We start from the raw sequence: 20,148 nt of genomic DNA, 5'->3' as shown, positions 1-20,148 counted from the left end.
GACAACGATTGGTGAACGCACCGAGCTCGTTCCACTATACGGATTATACGTTTATTAACGCAGACCTCAGCAGAGCGAACGCAGAACTTATAACGTTAACTAGTTAACTAACGTTATAGTATCGATTTAGGTACTTTTTCTTTCTTTCGTTCCTCTTCTTCTCTATCTTTCTTTCTTTTTGTCTATTTTTATTTTTTTTCTTAGTTTCTTACGTTGCTTGCTTTCTTTTGTCCCCATTAACTGTTTGTCTAGTACCACGCTGTGTGCCACGCTAATGAACAAACCAGGGTCGAATTATAGAGATGCTGGGTGCAATGCTATCACGAGACAGAATCTACCGATGGCCCTCAGCGGTTGCGTCCCCGCACTTCCAAGTTTTTCAGTCCTCATTGCCCGCTGGCAAGCCGAGAAGCGAACAAAGGGTTCGGACCTCCTAGTGACTTCGCCTCTCGACTCAGTATTGGGGTCTTATTACAATCTGCCCGACACGGAATGGCGTGCAGTGCAGGATGCTGCAAGGCCAAGCAGGACCCGGCATCGGTTGCCACACCCAGCGCACATACGGATCATGACGAGAGTCAAATCAAAAGCGACAGTCCGGATAATGGCCATGTAAACCGCGATGCTTCGTCTCTCCAGCCCGGCCAATGACTCGCCGGTGAGTGACAGCGCAGACGGATGCTGTGTTGCTCCTCGGAAGAACGACGAGAAATCAAATCTGCCGCCATGCTGCGAGGGCAAGCCAGCTTCGTGCTGCGACTTGACTTGTGTCGACCGTCTGGCATTGCGGGCATGCGAGGACAAGAAATACTGCTCAATAGAACATAGAGACGCCTCCAGTGGTAGGTATTGATTCCCTTCACACGTCGCTTATGTCTCTGGGCTAATATTTTTTTTCAAATCCCTCCTGCATTGAAGCTGACCAAGAGGAGCCATGCGGCTACCATTCGCGCAAGACTCGCGACGCTTACGGAGCCACTCTGGAAGCTCTCGGCTGCATCTGCCGCGCACTGCTCGCCCTTGGAGAGGATTCCTGCTGTCTCCCCAAGGGGCGATCCTATGTTGAGCGCCGCCACAGTCTGAAGCGCCCATCGCGCCGTCTGCGACCTGCGGTAGCTCCCCCAGCATCATGCTATTCCTCTCCATCCCAAGCCAATGGCCAATGCCACCCCCGCTCCAGCCGCTCCAGCCGCTCCAACTCCATTGCAGACTCAGACGCATCCGATGACTGCTGCTCTGCCGGTTCATGCGGGAGACGACAACCGGCCGCGACGCGCGACCCTTGCTCAAAAGGGTGCTGTGGCGGCAAGGCCCCATCGGTCGGGGACAAGCCAGCCCCTGTGAAACATACAGACGAGACATGTTGCAAACCCAGCGGCAGTATTTCCAAGGATCACGCTATCGCTTCTGCTGATGTCGAGAAGGGGCTTTGCGGACGGGAGCACGTCATCCTCAGTGTCTCCGGCGTGACATGCACCGGCTGCGAGACCAAGCTGCAACGCGTGCTCAGCACTCTGCCGTCTGTCAAGAACCTCAAGACTAGCCTGGTGCTTACGCGGGCAGAGTTTGATCTCGACTTCGGCAGCGGTTCCCTAACTGAGGTGCTCAAGCACTTGGAGAGGACGACCGAGTTCAAGTGCGAGAGTGTGGGCCAGCATCCGTCCACTGTCGACATCCTGGTGGATGACACAGCCGACCTTCTGATGAAACAATAGCCGAAGGGCGTCACAGATGTCGTGGCTGTAGACAAGCAGACTGTGCGCGTCGCCCACGACCCCGAACTTGCCGGGGCGAGGGACCTGCTTGAAGGCGGCTGGGGCGATCCGCTAGAACTTGCACCTCTCGGCCCCGATCCCACAATCGCAGCGGGCAACAAGCACGTGCGACACATGGGTTACATGACGGTGCTTTCCATCGCCCTGACCATACCGGTCCTGGTTCTGGCCTGGGCGCCACTGCCTGAGCATGAGATGGCCTACAGCTTCGCGTCTCTTGCCCTAGTCACCGTCATCCAGGTCGTGGTTGCGGGGCCGTTCTACCCTAAGGCGCTCAAGGCTCTAGTGTTCTCGCGCGTCATTGAGATGGACCTCATCATCGTCCTCAGCACCAGCGCCGCCTATGTATTCTGTGTCGTGTCCTTTGACTACTTTGTCTCTGAGCAGCCTTTGTCGACAGGGAGCTTCTTTGAAGCCAGCACACTTCTTGTTACGCTGGTCATGGTTGGCCACTGTATCATGCCCTGGCGCGACAAAAAGCCGTCGAATCCATATCTATCCATTCCTTGCAGCCGGCCACTGCAATTCTCATCGACAAAACTAGTGGCAGTGACCGAGAGATCGACGACCTCGCCTGCTTCAGTATGGTGACGTATTCCGTGTCGTGCCAAAGTCGAGGCTCCCAACCGATGGTACGGTGATGGCTGGATCCTCCGAGGTCGATGAATCCATAGTTACTGGGCAATCAAGGCCCGTCGAGAAGCACGTTGGGTCTGCTTTCATCGCAGGGGCCGTCAACGGATCAGGAACTCTTACAGCTCGGGTCATCCGCCTCCCAGGCGCCAACACCATTGATATGATTGCAGGCATTGTCGACCAGGCGAGGCTATCCAAGCCAAAGTTGCAGCACATCGCCGACCGCGTGGCGAGCTATTACGTCCCGGTCGCCGTTGAATTGATGGTCGTCACGCTTGTCGCTTGGATCGCTGTTGGTGTTGCCGGCCCCCACCAATCAGGAGCTGAAGCGACTATCCAAGCCATTACTTATGCCATCGCGGTGCTCATTGTCTCCTGCCCTTGTGCCATCGGCCTCGCAGTGCCTATGGTCGTTGTCATCGCCACGGGCGTCGCCGCCGAACACAGCGTCATCTTCAAGTCCGCTGAGAGCATGGAGGTTGCGTATCGGGCAAGCCATGTTGTCCTTGACAAAACCGGCACCTTGACTGAAGGGAGGATGTCTGTTGTAGCCGAGCAGTATGTAAATGGAGACAGCGTAAGTGATTCGGCTAAGATGCTCCTGAAATTGATTGACAACATCAAGCATCCGGTGTCTGTTGCGGTTCGCGCGCATCTCAAGTCGAACTGGAAGGATGTCTCAGTGGCCGAAGTCATCGGGGTCAAAGCATTGCTCGGTAAAGGAGTCGAGGGGACCACCGCTTCAGGCCTCGTTCTGCGCGCAGGCAACTCCCGCTGGCTCGGCCTCTCTTCCGACCTAAAACTTAAACCACTCCTTTCGCAGGGCCACACAGTCTTTTGCTAGACCATCAACGACACTCTCGCCGCCATCTTCGGCCTGCAGGACTCCCTTCGCCAGGACGCCCTCACCACCATCCAAGCCCTCCACGGCCGCAACATTGTAGTCCACGTCCTCTCGGGCGACGACGACGGCGCCGTCCGCCGTGTACCGGACCACCTCAATATCCTGCCGTCACGAGTCCGCTCCCGCTGCACACCAGCCAACAAACAGTCCTACATCCAAGACTTGCTCTCCACTAGCCCCAGCGCCCGCGAAGTCAAACGCCCTGGGTAATCTTCTGTGGCAACGGGGCCAACGACGCCCCGGCCCTCGCCGCCGCGACCGTTTGCATCGCCATGAGCCCGCCATCCGACTCTCCAAGCTCAGCCCCGTCCGCAGTAGGCGAGGTATCCAAATCAGCCGCCGATATTGTTCTCATGCGGTCCGACTTGGCCAGAATTCCGACAGTTATGGAGTTGAGTAGAAAGACGGTACGGCGCATCATGTTCAATTTTGCGTGGAGTTTTCTGTACAACTTGCTGGCGGTCTTGCTTGCTTCTGGGGCGCTTGTGAATGTCAGGATACCGCCGCAGTTCGCGGGGCTCGGGAAGCTGGTTGAGTGTGCTGCCGGTTGTGGTGGCGGGTGTTTCGTTGAGGTGGGAGCGCGTCAGATCCTGAAGGGGCGGTGTGGTGGTTCAGGTGGGTGGGAATGGAGTTTGTTAGCGTGGAACTTACGTGGTAGATCATTAGAGAGTATAGTTACCTCATCTTCTTTCACTTTAACTTTTTATTTCTTCCTCTTTAACTTTATCTTCCTCTTCCTCTCTATCTTTACCCTCTCTTTTCGTAACGTTATCTTCCTTTAATTCAATCTTATTATAACGTTAGTTTTCCTTTCTTTTCTCTTCCTCTTTATCTCCTCTTCTCCTTCCTTTCTATCTTTAACCTTCTCTTTTTCCTCTTCTTACCTTTTTGTCTGTTTATATTCTTGTGTTTTTCTCCCCTCCTTGCTTTCTTGTATTCTTTACTTTCTTTGTCCCATTTTACTGTATGTCTAGTATCCACTATATATATTACGCTAACGAACAAACCAGGGCTTAGACAAGTCGGGGTTGGGGGTTGGGTATGGTGGTGTGGGTGGCGGCTACGGTCCGGGATGTCGGGGGAGGAGAGGGGGGGGGGTACAATCCGAAAAAGATCGCCTCTTGTGTATTGCAGCCTCTTGACGTGCTGGTCGTGGGAGGAATGGTGTCTGTCGGATGGCTCCCCCTGCGGTGATAGAACATCGTGGGTGTCAGGAGGGTTTGCTTTGCCGGTCGCTGTCAAAGCAATGCTCAATTTCCCTTTCGGATCTGATACTAGCTTAAGCTACCAATACCCGTCCATCATTGTATCCAAACACGATCCGACCAGCCCTTCGGTCCTCACTAAGGGGGGAGCGCCCACTTGATGTTTCCATGGCCCAACGAGAGACCCTGCATCACGTCGGCCCGGTTGACGAGAGCTTGTTTTGTCGCATTCCAGAAGCGCCGTATATCCTCCCATAGTCCTCCCCAGCCCTCCTCTAGATCTGTCATTTGAAGCTCGCACGACAAGGCGTACTCGTCACGAAACAGCTCCAGGACTGTTTGAAGGGTGACATTTTAGTCCTCCTCTCCCTGCTGCTGCTGATCCAGCCAGCGCTGAAATACCTCAAAGCGCGGCACGACCGACTCCCGGTGAGGACAATCTCAAAGATGTCCGGATATTGGTTGCGCGAGCAGAGGGCACAGCACACCTGATTCTTGACCACCTCGACGCTCTCGGGATCCGGCTGCTGCTTGTGCAGGTTTGCAGAGTATGCTGAGAACCGAACGTCTATCAGTCGGGGGGATGCCTTAGACTTGGCCGCGCGGTGTAGGAGGACGGCGACGCAGCGGGCGAACTGGATATGGCACCGCCAAATCTCGACTTGAATGGTCAAGGTCAAGGGCTGAAGTCCAGTTAGAGAAGGAAGAGGAAATCGAGGATGGGTGTCGTTACAACGTCACTCGTTGCAAGCGTCTACAAACTGAGGAAGTCGGTTAGATTCTCTGTGAACTGATCTCCCGCTGTGACGGACGCCAAGAGGGGAGACAAACCATCTCGTCCCCCACTTCGCGCATGTACATCTCCTCGCGGAGCAGCTCATTCACAGCATCCTTCCAACGAAACCGGATCTTTCCTTTGGCCAGAACCTGCAAACCCGGCAGGTCGGTATCGTTGAGAATGTATCCGCCTCAGCATCCCCCCACTGAGATAGCCTTCCCCAAGCCGCACCGTGATATTCCTGTGTGTCGCCGATCGTACGACGCCCGGGCTTCCCGCGTATACTTCTGCGTCAACTTGCCGGGCTTGGACTCCTGTTTGACCCTGACGAGGGGGTGGTGGATGTGCAGCTGGACGGCAAAAGCGGCCACAGCGTCACTGTGACCGGATTCAAGTTCCGGGTCGGCCGATGTCCCTGCCTCGGACTCGTCGTCGCCCATCAAGGCATATTCGAATTTGTGGGCGGCGCCGGCGTAGAGGGTGATGCTCAGCTTCGGGAGCCAGAACTGTCGGAAACGGTGCTCGATGACGCGCTTTTTGTGGGCCGATGAATGGCGCAGGTGCGTTCAGGTGTACGCCGGGTCGCGGTGGAAGTAGGTGTCGACGAGCTGGGAGAGGATATTCTCTGCCAGATCGCCAGGGAGACAGCGCCAGATCTCGGAGAGGGCCATCTTTTGCCACTTGTGTTGTTTGTGACCGTGTCAAAGGAAAGGATGGTGGTATATAGCTTACCTTGACCCATGCAGAAACAAGAATGCTGTAAGTGGTGGTGGTTTCATGTCCAGTCCAAGTCGTGGTTGGCACGTTGATGGGCAGGCAAATGAAATCAAGCAGGCGGGGAATCCACACAATGAGCTGCATCTGTCTGTGTCACACCACTAGAGTTGGGAGGGTACGACCCATCCTCAGGAGCAAGCATGGAAGCAGGAAGGAAGGGAGGCTTGTGGCCAATCTTGAGAAGGACGGCCTTGATTTGATTACAAACTAACACAAACCTATATGAGTGTGTGGTTCTGTCCTCATTGGCGCGGGTTATTGTTTCCAAATTTAGCCCACTGCTGAGAGCGCTGACCAGATGTGAGCAGCTGATAACCCGAGTCGACGGGAGGTGGAACTGCCTCACAGAAAGGTGCCTACCTAATCATCAGTTAAACAGCGAGTTTGTGGATCGAGGCTCAAAGGTATCGGGGCCACTACATGAAACTGCTGATATAATTGGGCCAAACTACCGTGATCCTTCCCGTATGTTATATTTACAATGCGCTGCTTGTATACATGAGGTCCCGTTGTGTCCCTTTGCCTCTTTGCCAGATGCGCCATGTCTCATGCTGATATCCGCTTTTCGTATTCTGTCATTTCCCCCTTCAGGTGAGCACTCAGCCTAGAGTTGCAAACCCATCTTCCTCAGCTTCTTGCCGTAGGTGTACAGCAACAGCGGCACAGGAATCATGACGACGCAGATGAAGCCCAGCAAGGAATTCCCCCACCCCAATCCCAGGTTCTGGTACATGTCTGGGCCGGCCAAGGGCAGCAACATGCCCGCCAGGCTGCGGAAGACGGTGTTGGCGGCGATGGCCGAGGCGGCATAGATGGGGTAGCAGTCGACCAGGTACGTCGTCAGCGGCAGGAACAGCCCGATGATGCCAAAGGAGAAGGGAAACAGGCCGAGCACGGGCACGATCCAGTGCGTGTGGTAGTAGGTCGACCAGCCGTACCAGAAAAAGGTGGGTGGTAAAAAGAGACTAAAGTAGATGCTCAGCGGCAGACGCATCTCGGGCTCGAAGACGCCGTTGTTGGCCTTGGTCCGCTTCACGACGCCCCGGTCCGAGGTGTAGGTGATGACGGCCCAGCCGGCCATGTTGCCGATGCCGAGGCAGATGTAGACGAGGCCCGTGATACCGACGCTCCAGCCGTACGTCTGCTGGAAGACGACGGGAATGGTGGTGAAGAGGAGGTAGAGCGTGCCGTAGGTGAAGGCGATGTAGAGCGAGACGAAGAAGACGAGCGGCGACAGGAAGAGCATCTTGGTCGGGCGGGTGAGGCCGTTGAGTAGGATGCGGCTGGGGCTGAGCTTGTCGGCGCCGGGGGCGTCGTAGCAGCTGCGCAAGTCGGGACGGTTGAGCTCTTTCTGAAGGCGTTTGACCTTGCGCTGCATGAGGATGCGCGGGTTGGTCTCGGAGTTGAAGATCTCGGTCAGGCCGACGATGACGACGGCGACGATGAACACGATCCAGAAGTCCCAGCGCCAACCGATGGTCTGAGTGAGCCAGCTTCCCAGGACAGGGCCGATCGTGGGTCCTGGACGAGCTGCATCAGTACTGTTCTTTGAATATGGGAAAGGATGAGATAGATTGTTTACCAAGCAGCGGCCCAAGGGTGTAGATGCCAATAGCAAACCCCCTTTCATCAACACGAAAGACATCCGAGATGACGCCCGCGCCAAGAGTCTGCCTTGGTCAGTCCTAGCTTTCTCCTGTCGTCTCTGTTGCAGAACTCACCAAGCACCCGGCACCGCCAATGCCGCTGAAGAAGCGGAAGACAATCAGCGACTCGATCGAAGGCGCTAGCGCGCACCCAATCTGCCACACGCAAAAGAAGGCATTCGCCGCACTCAGCACCGGCCTTCTCCCGTACAGCTCGCTCAGCGGAGCCAGAAACAGCGGCCCAATGACATAACCCAGCAAGTAGACGCTGACGGTCATGGTTCCGACCACCTGGTTCGTGTTGCCGAACTCGCGGTTGATGCCCGAGATTCCGGGGGCCAGGATGGACGAGGCGAAGGGCGTCAGCAGGGTGATGGCCGAAAGCAAGCCAACGATGAGCCATTTCTTGCGCGCGGGGAAGTTGAGCGGCATGGCCGGGTCGTCCTGCGACTCCCACCCGACGATGCCTTCGTCCAAGTTGGACACGGGGATCGGCGCCCGGGGGATGCGCTCGCGGGTGCGCTTGCGCGAGATGATGCGCGACAGGCGCGACCGGGTGCTTGTGCGCGTGCTGATGCGGTTGAGCTCGGTGTTGTCATGTTGCTCGGGATGGTGTTAGTGATTGGTTGATACCTTATTGACGACTCGAAGGGTCAGAGTCTGGAACTCACTTGGGCAAGCTCAACGTCAAGCTCCTGGCCTGAGACGGCGCCCTCGGCTTCGTCGTGGTCGATATCAGGGGACCCAAGGTCGTCATGATGGATCGGCCTGGGGCCCGGGTGGTCTTGAGCTTTCGATGTCTTTTCTTTTTCCGCTTTCACGGCATCAAGCGATCCCGCTGTTGAACTCGAGTCCAGGAGCGACTGCTCATGTTTCTCGGCATCATTATCAACCTTGTTGCCGTCCAGCTCTTGGCTGTGTCGTTTGTCCTTTTCGGTTTCATCGGCCATGTTGAATTAAGCTGAGGCAGCTCTCAGGGTCTTGTCGGCATGTTGAGTGCCAGAGCCGAGGTCGCGACCATTGCAGCCAAGAGAAGGCCAAGCGCAGCGAATGTTGGGGATTTTCTACCGGGCACCTGCCGGGAATGGCCTGCAGCACGAAGCGTCGCATTGGGACCCACGAGGACTGGCTGTTTGTACTGACACGTTAGCTCGCGGTGCCGACATTGCCGGCTCGGAGATAGCACGGTAAATCCACCTGCCTGCTGGGAATTACCTAAAGTAGGAGCTTACCTTATGGGACAGCTAGCCAAAGAGGGTAGTGAACCCTACGGGAGGACCGGGAAGGATTCGACGGAAGGGCGTGCTTGTCAATCTTCACGCATGCAAACAGGAAGGCATTCAGATCGTTAACGATATGAGTCAATAAGGAGCTCGTTGTCACTGCTTGTTTCGACAAGCACGCTATCGGCCTTTCAGTGAGGTCCACGGATCTTCCACGGGCCACGGCTCACGGCATGCCCCATCAGTATGGATCCTTCACTTGAATCTTTGGCTCCATTGGATTTGCCAGAACACAACTCATAATTAGTATCTCGAGTGTCCGACTTGCTGGCGGCGGAGCTCGAGGCTTGAAACTTATGCTTGTGCAACCTTCAGCCGTTGAGGGTCGGATCCGAGCCTGGTGTTGCCATCCTACCTGACAGCGTTGCATATACTCCGGACAAATGTTGAGTGACAGGCACTCTGGCTCAGTCCCAATAGGGCATTCCATAAAACGTGGCTGCCTCTGTGATACAGCTATCCATAAAGCTGGTACCGCTCCGAGAAACTCTGTGTAAGAATCCTGGCCTTTGGTGCCAACGGCCTGTCATAGTCTCCGTCAAGCTACAATCGATGAATGGGACAACAGAGGTCGATCGTGTTTCTCAAAGAGTAAGAACAAAAGATGGAGAGTGAAAGAGAAAAAACAGGCGGCACAGGTCAAGCCAATTAAGACCAGGTATCATCATACCCTAGCTCGGTTCCGGACAGACTTTGGCTGGAGGCGGGCCGATGCGTCGCATGATTAGCCGAGGAGAGGTCTCTAATACCACCTCCATGTTTCGAAATAGAAGTAGATCGGGTACATGTTGATGACCAGGCAGCGAACCGTCAGTGCTCTCTTTGGTCGTCACAGCAACGTCTTTTGCTCACTCAGACCTGCCCTCCAGAGGCTATGGCCGGAGGTTAATGCTGTGAGGCAAAACGCGTCGCAAGCCAAGAGCCTCTGGAGCAGTGATCAGCTTTCATCATCCGGTCGCTGCCCTGCCGTTCATTTCCTGACAACAACTCCACGTTGACAGTGTATCTGGCTGAGGTTGCTGGCTGAAAATCGCCGTAATTTTGTTGAAATCGGGAACCGATTTCCTCCTATTTCTTCCTCCTTGTCGTGGTTGCCACCAGCCGTTTCTTGACCGCCTTGGGAATCTTTTCCTTCCTCTTCTCGCGCTTCGCCTCTTTAACGGCCTGCTTGTGCAACTTCTTTTCGTCCTTGTCTTCATGCTTCTTGCCTCTTGGCCGGCCTTTCTCAAACCGACTCTCATCGTCCTCACCGCTCTCGTGACCACTCAAGGCAGCGCCGTCATCGGAGCCCTCATCCGAGCCCTCGGCCTCTTCTTCGCCGTCCTCCTTCTTGACAACGACCTGATCCGCCAGCATGTGCTTGTAGATCAGGTTATCCACCTTCTTGTCGGCCTCCTTCTCAATGTCGTACACCTCGTCCAACGTCTGTGGGATGTACTGGTTGCGGAAAACCTCGTTATCAATTTCGAGCTCAGCGGCAGCCTCGTCTGTGTCTGCAACCGCCGGGCGGATCTCGTACAGGTGCTCGATGGCCTTTGACAGTTCTGGCTCGTCGACAGGACCCTCGGGCGCCGTGATGAAGTTGAAGATGGTCCGGTCTTGCAGGATGTCGACGCCCTGGCGCCGGAAGAAGTCGCCCACATTCTTGATATCCATGCGCAGGAACTCGAGAGCCCGGGGGTGGTCGTGCTCGACGGACTGGGAGACGTCAATGATGTAGAGCTTCTTGTCGTTGTAGAGAATATTGTACTCGCTCAAATCGGCATGCACCAGGCTGCATACTTGGTACAGACGGCGCATGATACCGAGGAGCTGGATGTAAAGACTTCGCCACTGGTCATCCATATCATCACCCGTAAGTCGAGCATCCCGCAACCGTGGATAGGCATAGCCCCTCTTGTCGCCCAGGAAGCCCATGACCAACACGTGCAACTTGAGCATGAGCGGCTCGGGGCAGGCGATGCCCGCGGCGTGTAACCTGCGCAAGTTGCGGAACTCCTTCTCTGCCCAGAGCTTGACCATTTTACGGTTGTTGCCCTTGTCTACACCGCCTTTGAAGCGGTGCTCGCCTGTGATGTATCGCTCTCGATCCTTGAAGACCAGAATAGCTGTCTTGTAGATTTTGATAGCGCGCTGGATCGGCTCGCCGCCATTGTCGGGGTACAGCACGGCGCCGTAGACGTTGGCTTCCTTGCCGGTGCTTATGGCGCCGTGCACCTCGCTGACGACGCCGCGATTGATCATCTGCAGCAGGATCATGCGGGTGCGCTGGTCGAGCACCAACTCGGCGGTGGCACGGTCGGCCTTGTCCTTCTCACGCTCCTGATTCTGTTTGACATTGTCGAGACGGATCTTGGCGGCGTGTCTGGACAGCTCGGCGACTTGGTCGTCGATACTGGCAAAGGTGTTCGCTATCGGCTTTTGGGCGTTGGAAGCGGGTACTGGAGCGCCTGACTGGGCGGCGCCATGGAGTAGGCGCTGGCGGTTGTACGACTTGGTGAGATCAGAAAAAGGGTCGTCTAGTAAGTCATCATCTAGCTCGTCGGCAGAATTGAAGACGTCGTCGAGGTCGTTGTCATCCTCCTCGTGGTAGACGGAGTTATCGCCGAGGGGCGCTGTCCCGTCGAGGGCAGGTTCTATTTGTTGCGACGCCATCTTGCTGACGCAGTCGTAGAATTCGGATTCAGAGCACAACTGTCCAGATCGTCGTTCCGTTTGGCGCAATAAGGCAGGACAGAGCCTTACTGAAAAATCCAGCTCAAAAGCACAACACGGCTTTTGAGTTGCCACAAAATGACGCCGAGGCTCATCAATCAGGTCTGCGATGAGTTTTTGGCGGGGCGTTGCCTTACATATCTTATCGGATCGCGGGGTTCCAGCCCGGACTGCCCGTCCTCGCCGGCTTGGCTTGTGGCCAAAGCTCCCCATCGAGCCGACGGTGGGATGTGGAGCCAGGTCTGGGAGGAGCCTCAGCTCATGCAAGGCTTCAGAGCATTGGCACGTCTTCGACTTCCAATCTTTCCACATCACGCTCGGCCAACTCTTACCTAGGTAGTGCGCAACATAATGTAACCTCTATCTTGTCTTGTGTCGCGCCCCTATCAATTCTTTTCCGTCTCCAGATCTCATGTTCAATTCCACGAACTCTCCTCCCTGCCCCCCCCATCACCATGGCCACCACCTCCAGGCCAGCCTCAGCCGCCCAGCCTCGTTCCCGGTCGAGCTCTTACCATGACCCCGCCTCCCCCCACTTCGTGACCGACCATGTGCCCGTCGAGGTGCTGGTCAGGCACCTTCTGGCAGCCAAGCAGTCGCTCTCGTCGATGGCGTTGGTCCTACGGGCCAACGACTTGTTAACCCACGCCCGCGGAATGCAGGAGGAGTCGGTCATCCTTGGCGCACAGACTGGTTTCTTGCGCCGGTTGATTGATGAGGAGGCTTTGGTCCTGCGCCGGCTCCGGGCAGTCGTCGGGCGCTCGTACGACAAAGGCCAGCGCGATTTCAAGCAACTCATTCGCACCCTGGATGTCGAAAACGACAAGCTTGAGCAGACGATGCGGATGCTGCGGGAGACGACTGTTGACAGGGTATTCCGGCCGCCGGGAGAAGAGGAGAAAAGTTTGATGGACTTTATCGACGAGGACAGTGTAGAGGGGATACGGAATGCTCTGAAGGGCAGCATCGCAGATTTGCAGGTGATCTACCGCCAAAACCACTCCCACCCAACTCTGTCTTACTCTCTTTTTCCCAGGCCGCGCAAACATCCTTTGATGGCGATCTGCTCCGCTTCGACGACGACATCCGCCTGCTCAACAAAGCTTTGACCTCCGCGCCTTCCCCAAACTCCCCGTCGTCCTCCGCCGCGTACCAGCCGATCCCTCGCCTCCTGGATTCCCTAGCTGAGCGATCCCACGCCATGGCGCAGCACCTCTCTTCCCTCAACAACCACTTCGACATGTGCGTCAAAGCCGTTCGAGCGACCGAAGGAGGCGCTGCCCTCGCTCGCCGCCGCGCCGCCGAAGCAACCAACGACGGCGATCCGGTGTCCATCTCGGGGGTCATTACCGAGCAGGAGTCACACCTCCCCGATCTGGAGCCGATGGATCCGCAGGAGCTCGCCGAGATCGTACAAGTGGTGATGGAGGACGCACCCGAGGTAGACGAGGTGGTAGCTGAGATCCAAGCGACGCTGCAGCAGATGGAGCAGGAGTTTGGCGTACTCAAAGAGCAGGTTGATCGGATCCGGGTCGTGTGGATGGCCACGTTGACTGCATTCCAGGTCCTGGAGGAGCTCGGAACGCGGCTGCACGACTACGTTTCGGCAAAACACGAATTCGAGCAGCGCTGGACCGACGAGAAGGACATCATTCTCGCCAGGCTCGAGGAGATGGACGCGCTGAGGCGGTTTTACGAGGGCTATGCGAGTGCATACGACAGCCTGCGGTTTGAGGCGGAGCGGAGGAGGGCGGTGGAGGAGAAGATACAGAACACGCTGCGCAAGGCCAGAGACAATGTAGATATCCTGATTGAGGCTGACAGGAAGCAACGGGAGCACTTTCGGCAGGAGGTGGGCGAGTTCCTGCCGACGGACCTGTGGGTGGGCATGAATAATCCGCTCAAGAGGTGGGAGCTGGTGCCGGTCGAGGGTCCGTCGGAGTCGCAACAAGACCTGACCACGCCGACACTGGCAAAAGCGGTGGCCAAGGGCAAGGCCCCAGCCAGGTAGTTTCTCGGGTGCGTCTTCCTTTGCTTGTTATCGTTATTCTTGCTATCCTCAGGGACGGGCCGGGCGGCGTTGGCCTTGGAGTACTTGCTTGGGCATACCCGGTCATGTTTTTGGAGTCAGGCTGTTGGAGTGTATTGTAGTGTGCTTCAAGAACAACTGCGTGACTGTGTCATCTTATCACCAGGCTTTTGAGTGTTCTGACACCAGTTTGCTTTTTAATCCCTTTGATTCCGGGACAATGCGATGCCCATGGCCCTGCTCAAGATTTGTAGAGTACGGATAGCAACGTTATAATGTCAAGCTCCTTCAAATACAACCCCAGCTTTGCTTGTTGGCAACCAATTTGGGCAAAGCTCCATCTCTCCCGTTTCTTCTTCCTCTATACCATTCTCTCATCTTTCTCTTCTCTTTTGTCATTTCCTTTCTTACTCTGCATCTTTCATTTCCTTGCTATCTTGCCTTCCTCTTCAACTTTTATTTCCCCTTCTTACCTGCTATCTGCCACGCTAACAATGAAGCCAGGGCTGGATGGTACTGTAATGTGTACTTGTCGTTACACAAAAAAGGTGGGTCCCTGGGTTCGTTAGGAAATGAACAGCGACATCTCTTTCCTCTGCTTGAATTTGGCAGCAACAACACAACACAACCGCCCAAAAGAAACCCATCGCCACGCGAGCCACCCTAGCCGACTCCTTTTGCCTTGTCGCAATTTGGACAGCACCCACAAACCAACAGAATTGGGACAATCACCTCCTCAGATCATCTCAACGACAGCACAAATGAAGTCCTGGACTGCGACATCCTGGGGAACCGCCCGCGAGTCCCTGACCCTCAACACATCCACCCCAGCCCCCTCCCTCCCGCACAACTCGACATCCCTTCTCGTCCGGATCACACACGTTTCCCTCAACCCAGCAGATTTGGTCTTGTTGAAGTCACTGCCTCCATGGCTCCCTTTTCGGCGCGCGCCTGTGCCGGGGATGGATTTCGCCGGCGAGGTTGTCGCGGTCGGTGATGCCGTCCCTGCAGAGACGGGGTTGAAAGCGGGTGATGAAGTGTGTGGTGCGATGGGGTTGTGGGAGGTTGCGAAGGGATGTGGGACGCTGGCTGAGTTTGTTGCGGTGGAGAGTTCGCTGGTCGTAAAGGTGCCTGGGAATTGGGGCGGTAGGGATGCGGTTGGCGTGATGGGGATTGCCGGGCAGACTGCTGTTGCTATGGCGCGAAGTGTCATGGCTGGAGGTGGGATGCAGGGCAAGAGGGTGCTGGTTAATGGGGCGACTGGTGGGGTTGGGTCCGTGCTGGTGCAGATCTGCAGAGGGCTTGGGGCCGAGGTGGTGGCTGTCTGTTCGGGAGCCAATGCCGGGTTAGTGAAGGGGTTGGGAGCGGGCGAGGTGAGTCTCTGCAGGAGGAGGCGTGATTGAGAGATTTTAAAGGCTGACGGAGGGATAGGTCATCGATTACCAGGCGCACGATCCGTTGGAGGAGTATTTGGCCGAGGTGTTAGGAGATCGGCCTCTTGATGCGATACTGGACTGCGTCGGCAGGCAGCCGCTGTACGCACACTCTCCGAGATACCTCAAACCAGACGGCAAGTTCATCAACATCGTGGGGGGCTGGTCACAGGGTGTGATACCCTTTGTCCGGAACAAACTGCGGCCGTGCTTTCTGGGCGGAACACCTCGGAGCTACGAGCTGTTTCTCCTCAGCGCATCGGGGAAGACGGCTAGGGAGGCTGCCGCGTGGGTCGAGCAAGGGATCATCAAGCAGGCAGTCATTGATTCTGAGTTACCTATGGAGCAGGTAGTCGAGGTGTGTATCTGGCCCTGGGTAACCCTTGGCTCTCCATTAACTTTACTAGGCATGCGAGAAACTTGCAACCGGCCGGGCCAAAGGGAAGATTGTTGTCAAGGTCGAAAAGTAGCCGATTTCATCAACCAAGTGCAGACTCCCCGGCATTCAAGGATTCAACTTCCAAGTTCGGAGCACTTTGGGCAGTCCCTTCCGGCGGACGGGTGTGACAAGGCCGCGACTCCCCGGTGAGCTGTAGCGCATGCAAGTCGTCAGCATGGTACGCAACAACACGCTGGAGGGTTGGACGAGACTCACTGTGACGAGAGACGATATCCTGAGTAACTCCTCCCAATCTCGATCCTGCATGCCTTCGAATCCCTCGATATGCAGTGCCCGTCCAACCGTCGCGGCAGGCTCCACGACGAGCGGGCTCTCCGAGCTCCGCGGCACGCCGAGCGGCCTCATCCTCCCGCTCAAGACCTCCAGCCTCAGCAAGCACCGCAGCGGGACCTTGTCCTTAGTCCTAACCAACGCGGCTACGCGGAAGATTGGCGGGATGCCTGCCTTGGTGGCCTTGTTCTCATGAACCTGCCACTGCGCACGGTAGAGCTCACTCCGCTTGTCAGAGCTGGATGCCGACCCCTGCAGCCGCAGGCCCTGCCGACTGACAGAAGTCAGCCTCTCGCTGAAGCCGACCTCAAATCTTACCTGAACGGGAACGGGTGGAGTGGTGACACCAGCGTTCGGCTTGAACAACTCTTCTCTATCTGTCCTCACCTCGGTCGGCGGCCCCTCGACAAACGCAGGCGCGTAGTTGTCGACATGGGCCTGGGCCGGCGTGTCGCAGTCGAACGAGATGTCGATGTCAGCCGAGACGATGCGCCAACTTCTCGAGAGGCAAATTGCGATGAAGTTGAACTCGTAGCAAAGGCGCACAGCTGGCTTACCACACAAGGTTGCCTGCTGGGAGATGGACAATGCGGTATTCCAGTGTCACGTTTCGGTGCACCTTGTAGAGGGCTCGCTCAGAACTCTCAGCAGCGGTGATGGGCGGGGCCGATCAGAGGTTGCCGTCGAGCTTGTCTTGGACGAGCTCGACCACGACTGTATACAGGTCTTGAGATGCTTCCATTGTCATATTTAGTCTCGGCCCTCTGTGGGTTGCAGCGGTATCTGAGCAATTCGGAGAGAGAAAGACAAGGTGAGGGAGCCAGCTGAGCTACGCCTCCAATTAGCAGGCTTCCGCTGCGGTTCTCAGCCTCTTGGGACCTGCCGATGACCGGGCAATCTAAAGGGGGGGCTCGGGAGGCCGCTGCGTCAATGCCTCAAAAAGCACCGTCTCGATCTAAATTCCTGTTTGTCATCTCAGCGGCAGGACGTTGTTGCCAGGATGGAGAACCCAGGTGACTTGACGGTAATCGCCATCTCTACGCATGAGGACGCGCCCCTCAGCGCCCACGATGACCTTATTGCTAAAGTGAACAAGGAGCGGGGCCTGGGAGACCATACCAAGGCCCTGGTGCTATACAGGGAGGCCGAGGATAATTACGCAGATTTGTACATATCCATGTGGGTTGCCGGCTTGATAGCTCTACAAGGCCATGTACCATTAGCAATTCGGGAGCTCGATCGGTCACTCGTCAAGTATGCTCTTGTCGAAGACCACCGGGAACTTGTGGCCGCTGCTCGTATGCTTCTGGCCTTCTGGTGGGCAAAAATGGACCTCGATTATTTTCCCGCTCTCAAAATTGGGCTGAAGTACTTCGGCGAGTACGTGAAGCCATATCCGCCTAGTGAGTGGAAAGACTATAAAGTGGGCGATTCGTTTCTATCTGGACTCACCGGGCTCGCTGACGGCTCACTAGCTGAAATCGCGGCTCTACTGATCCCTTCCCACTCCAGACTCAGCCGTGTTAGCGGTGTCAACTTGATCCCATTCCATATGATGCAAACGCGATCAAAGAGGTCTATGATCCAAACACGCGTGTTCCTCTCCACCATACCCGCGAAGATCCTGCCCATCATAAACCCAACCTCGTCGAAGTTGTAGATATCGTCATCCACAATGCCGTACTTGGCCTTAACGTTCCATACGAGTGTAAACCACTCGCCAATGACCTGTGAATCCTCGCACTTGGCCCTATGGTAATCGTATCTACGCGTATACCGCGTACGGAGCTCTGGCTGACCTTTGACAAATCGATGCGCCCAGAGCTTGCCGACAGGGGGCACGTCGCGTACGCGTAGCAGTTGGTTGGCCATATCTTCCACACCACATAACCTAGGCGGAAAGCGCGTGTAGAAAGCTCAATTATATACTGAACAATAGCCTTCTCTTTCATGTTCGTGAGCTTCTTCGAATAGGGGGCAGTGTCGCGTCGTGCAGGCTGACTGTTGGATTTGGCAGGTGGTCAGAGAGGGCAGTTCAGGGGTGACCAATGGCTTGGCACCAGGATTCTCAGGACCAGGAACAGGCAGGGAACTTCTGGAAGAACACAGACAGGTACATCATCATCAGTTGAGTGGTTGCCCATCTTTTTGATACCCAATTACTACGGTGCGGCACATTCGTGGCTGTTGGCTTTCCAACACTGACCATCACGTCGTCGGGAGAGAGTAGTATGATCAACCTATAGATCTTGGCTGCAGCTCGGAGGCTTAGATTTTCGTTTTTCTCAAGAGCTTCAAGGGCTAGGACTATCCTGCCTTCCGTTCAAGTAGGAGGTATACTGCGTGGTGTTGAGAAAATCGATGTTGAGTGAGAGATGATATATTACGCTAAGAAGTGGTGCACTCGCTAATATGGTGCACTCGCTGATACAATGCGTTAACCCATTTATACGTTTCCATTTGTAGATAATGCCAAACCCGAGGTCATGGACTGCAATCCGATTGTTACATAGTATGCACTAACACCGTCAACGATATAACAGTACCAAAATCCCGTCTTTGATTGGACTGTAGAAAACGAGGTTCATTCTAGCTATACCACTCAGCTATAGAGGCGAAGGACGACAGCGTGACTGGATGCTTACGACCAAAAACTCGTTGCTAGGCCTCGGCACAGTCCTCCATCAATGCCAATGCGTCTGTATGTCGACCTTGATAATTTCCAAGTAAAGGCGAGGTTGGCCATGCTGGTCAGCGTGTCGAGATGATTGGCCCTGAACTTCATCTTGCGAGTCTCCATCATAAAAGTGTTATTTCAGAGGCGGGCCGTCATTTGCGGGTCATCCGGCGGATCACCCACCAAAACTGCCCTGAGATAACACATCGTTACTGTATATATAATGTAACATAATAAACTAGCTATTAAATAGTCAAAATATAAAAGGAAGATAATCTGATGGAGTTAGTATGGCTTAAAGTATAGAAAGTAATGATGTATGCGTATATATACCAAGGTGTCGGTTGGATTAGTGTTTGACTTGGTAATAAGCTGTTTTCTTGTAGATAATCTGTACAAAGGCGTCCGTTTCCAATTTAGGCCATCCTACCACGTTTTGAATAATGGCTGGTGATTCCTGAACCATCACACTATATCCGAAACGTTGTCAAAGTCGACTTCTGCAAAATTGAACTGGATACTAGCGCTCAGGCGCTGCCCTGGAACAGTCAACGACCAATTCAATGGCAACGCTTCTATGCAGCACCGGACGTGGATGCGGAGATGGACCAGATCGTATATCCGCTGAGATACTGACGCCTATATGCGAGTGTGGAGAGGGACGAGAGACTGTCGAACACCTTGAGATGTGGTGCTTGGCCCCACCGTTGACTCGAAGATGGGAGGGAGCCGAGGTCAGAACGCGAAGGGACTTTTATTCTGTCCTACAGGGAATCAGTCCCAAAGCTGCACGGCTAACGGGGAGGATCCTGGACTGGCTGATGGACTCGGGGAAACTGCCGATGTACGGTCTGGCCAGGAGGCTGGAGTTGGAGCTCGCAGTCTGATACCCTTTCCTTCGAAGGCCAAGAGGCCTTCCCACTTTGTATTTGCAGGATCGCACACTGATCGTTTCCTTGATTGTCGATATGGGTTTTTCACCCGGCCCACGAGGGCGCGGTTTTCCTGTATAGTAAGTTGTTGAAGGTCCGGCACGCCCTAGTGCACAGCGGTGTAGGAATAATGATATATCCGCTGAGAAATCGTCTTCCCTGCTATGGGCTGAAGTGAGGCCTCTCCGTTGAAACAGCATGTCCTCGCCGTCCATGGACTTGATCTCGGTGATTCTGACCGAGGGACTGGTGCGGAACCGGAAGCGGTAGCGCGTGGCCCTCATGTTGTCCCCATGAATTCTGAAGGGGGTGGAAATCGGGAAGAGAACGCTGCCAGTAGTATCGCCTGGCGATGCGGAACCATCGTGGCGGCAGGACCTGGGAACTTGGTTCAAGTGGGACTCACGAGCACAACTACAGCGCCCTTGATGCTAGAGGCATACTTCACAGGCATGGTATGGAGATGGTGTATCACGTGCTGTATGACGTGCTGCCAGTGTGACCTGAATACTAAGAGGCTAAGGTTGTAACGGGTGGCTCGTGGCACGAGATAAAACTTGACAGCAGGAAGGAAAAGAAAAAGAGAAAGCTAGACGATGAGGGAAGGAAACAGCTTCTAATAAAGTAC

The 20,148-nt window shown here is 55.2% G+C and overlaps 8 protein-coding genes across 8 annotated transcripts; 5 read left to right on the top strand and 3 right to left on the bottom strand.

Moving 5' to 3' along the window:
• Positions 1–622: 622 nt before the first annotated feature.
• On the top strand, positions 623–3,525 carry N657DRAFT_675456 (uncharacterized protein; the record flags this gene model as incomplete). The annotated part of the gene is made up of 8 exons (XM_062795820.1): positions 623–658; positions 701–842; positions 919–1,679; positions 1,716–2,219; positions 2,288–2,412; positions 2,466–2,988; positions 3,037–3,111; positions 3,256–3,525. The coding sequence occupies 8 exons, from the start codon at positions 623–625 to the stop codon at positions 3,523–3,525; spliced, it is 2,436 nt and encodes an 811-aa protein (XP_062642342.1).
• A 1,133-nt stretch (positions 3,526–4,658) lies between these two features.
• N657DRAFT_685118 (uncharacterized protein) lies at positions 4,659–5,969 on the bottom strand (the record flags this gene model as incomplete). The annotated part of the gene is made up of 5 exons (XM_062796748.1): positions 4,659–4,855; positions 4,945–5,203; positions 5,352–5,447; positions 5,505–5,784; positions 5,875–5,969. The coding sequence occupies 5 exons, from the start codon at positions 5,967–5,969 to the stop codon at positions 4,659–4,661; spliced, it is 927 nt and encodes a 308-aa protein (XP_062642341.1).
• Positions 5,970–6,483: 514 nt separating this feature from the next.
• On the bottom strand, positions 6,484–8,803 carry N657DRAFT_651121 (MFS general substrate transporter). Its single transcript, XM_062794096.1, has 4 exons — positions 8,393–8,803; positions 7,797–8,324; positions 7,658–7,745; positions 6,484–7,596 (listed from the first exon to the last, which is right to left on the bottom strand). Exons 1-4 carry the CDS (start codon positions 8,669–8,671, stop codon positions 6,680–6,682), a joined length of 1,812 nt encoding a protein of 603 aa, XP_062642340.1. The 5' UTR covers positions 8,672–8,803; the 3' UTR covers positions 6,484–6,679.
• A 1,269-nt stretch (positions 8,804–10,072) lies between these two features.
• On the bottom strand, positions 10,073–11,659 carry N657DRAFT_583431 (Serine/threonine-protein kinase Rio1; the record flags this gene model as incomplete). Its single annotated transcript, XM_062789675.1, has 1 exon — positions 10,073–11,659. One exon carries the CDS (start codon positions 11,657–11,659, stop codon positions 10,073–10,075), a length of 1,587 nt encoding a protein of 528 aa, XP_062642339.1.
• A 313-nt stretch (positions 11,660–11,972) lies between these two features.
• On the top strand, positions 11,973–13,929 carry N657DRAFT_651118 (uncharacterized protein). Its single transcript, XM_062794095.1, has 2 exons — positions 11,973–12,699; positions 12,756–13,929. The coding sequence occupies exons 1-2, from the start codon at positions 12,175–12,177 to the stop codon at positions 13,728–13,730; spliced, it is 1,500 nt and encodes a 499-aa protein (XP_062642338.1). The 5' UTR covers positions 11,973–12,174; the 3' UTR covers positions 13,731–13,929.
• Positions 13,930–14,509: 580 nt separating this feature from the next.
• On the top strand, positions 14,510–15,651 carry N657DRAFT_637922 (NAD(P)-binding protein; the record flags this gene model as incomplete). Its single annotated transcript, XM_062791547.1, has 3 exons — positions 14,510–15,121; positions 15,180–15,539; positions 15,589–15,651. The coding sequence occupies 3 exons, from the start codon at positions 14,510–14,512 to the stop codon at positions 15,649–15,651; spliced, it is 1,035 nt and encodes a 344-aa protein (XP_062642337.1).
• A 127-nt stretch (positions 15,652–15,778) lies between these two features.
• On the top strand, positions 15,779–16,740 carry N657DRAFT_369270 (uncharacterized protein). The gene has a single exon (XM_062787030.1). The coding sequence runs from the start codon at positions 15,906–15,908 to the stop codon at positions 16,566–16,568; it is 663 nt and encodes a 220-aa protein (XP_062642336.1). The 5' UTR covers positions 15,779–15,905; the 3' UTR covers positions 16,569–16,740.
• Positions 16,629–17,905, top strand: N657DRAFT_713678 (uncharacterized protein). Its single transcript, XM_062797454.1, has one exon. It carries the CDS (start codon positions 16,912–16,914, stop codon positions 17,569–17,571), a length of 660 nt encoding a protein of 219 aa, XP_062642335.1. The 5' UTR covers positions 16,629–16,911; the 3' UTR covers positions 17,572–17,905.
• Positions 17,906–20,148: the final 2,243 nt, after the last annotated feature.

Source organism: Parathielavia appendiculata, assembly GCF_033297405.1.
Source record: "Parathielavia appendiculata strain CBS 731.68 unplaced genomic scaffold N657scaffold_42, whole genome shotgun sequence".
NCBI lineage: Eukaryota > Fungi > Ascomycota > Sordariomycetes > Sordariales > Chaetomiaceae > Parathielavia > Parathielavia appendiculata.
This window is presented reverse-complemented; position numbering and strand designations above follow the sequence as displayed.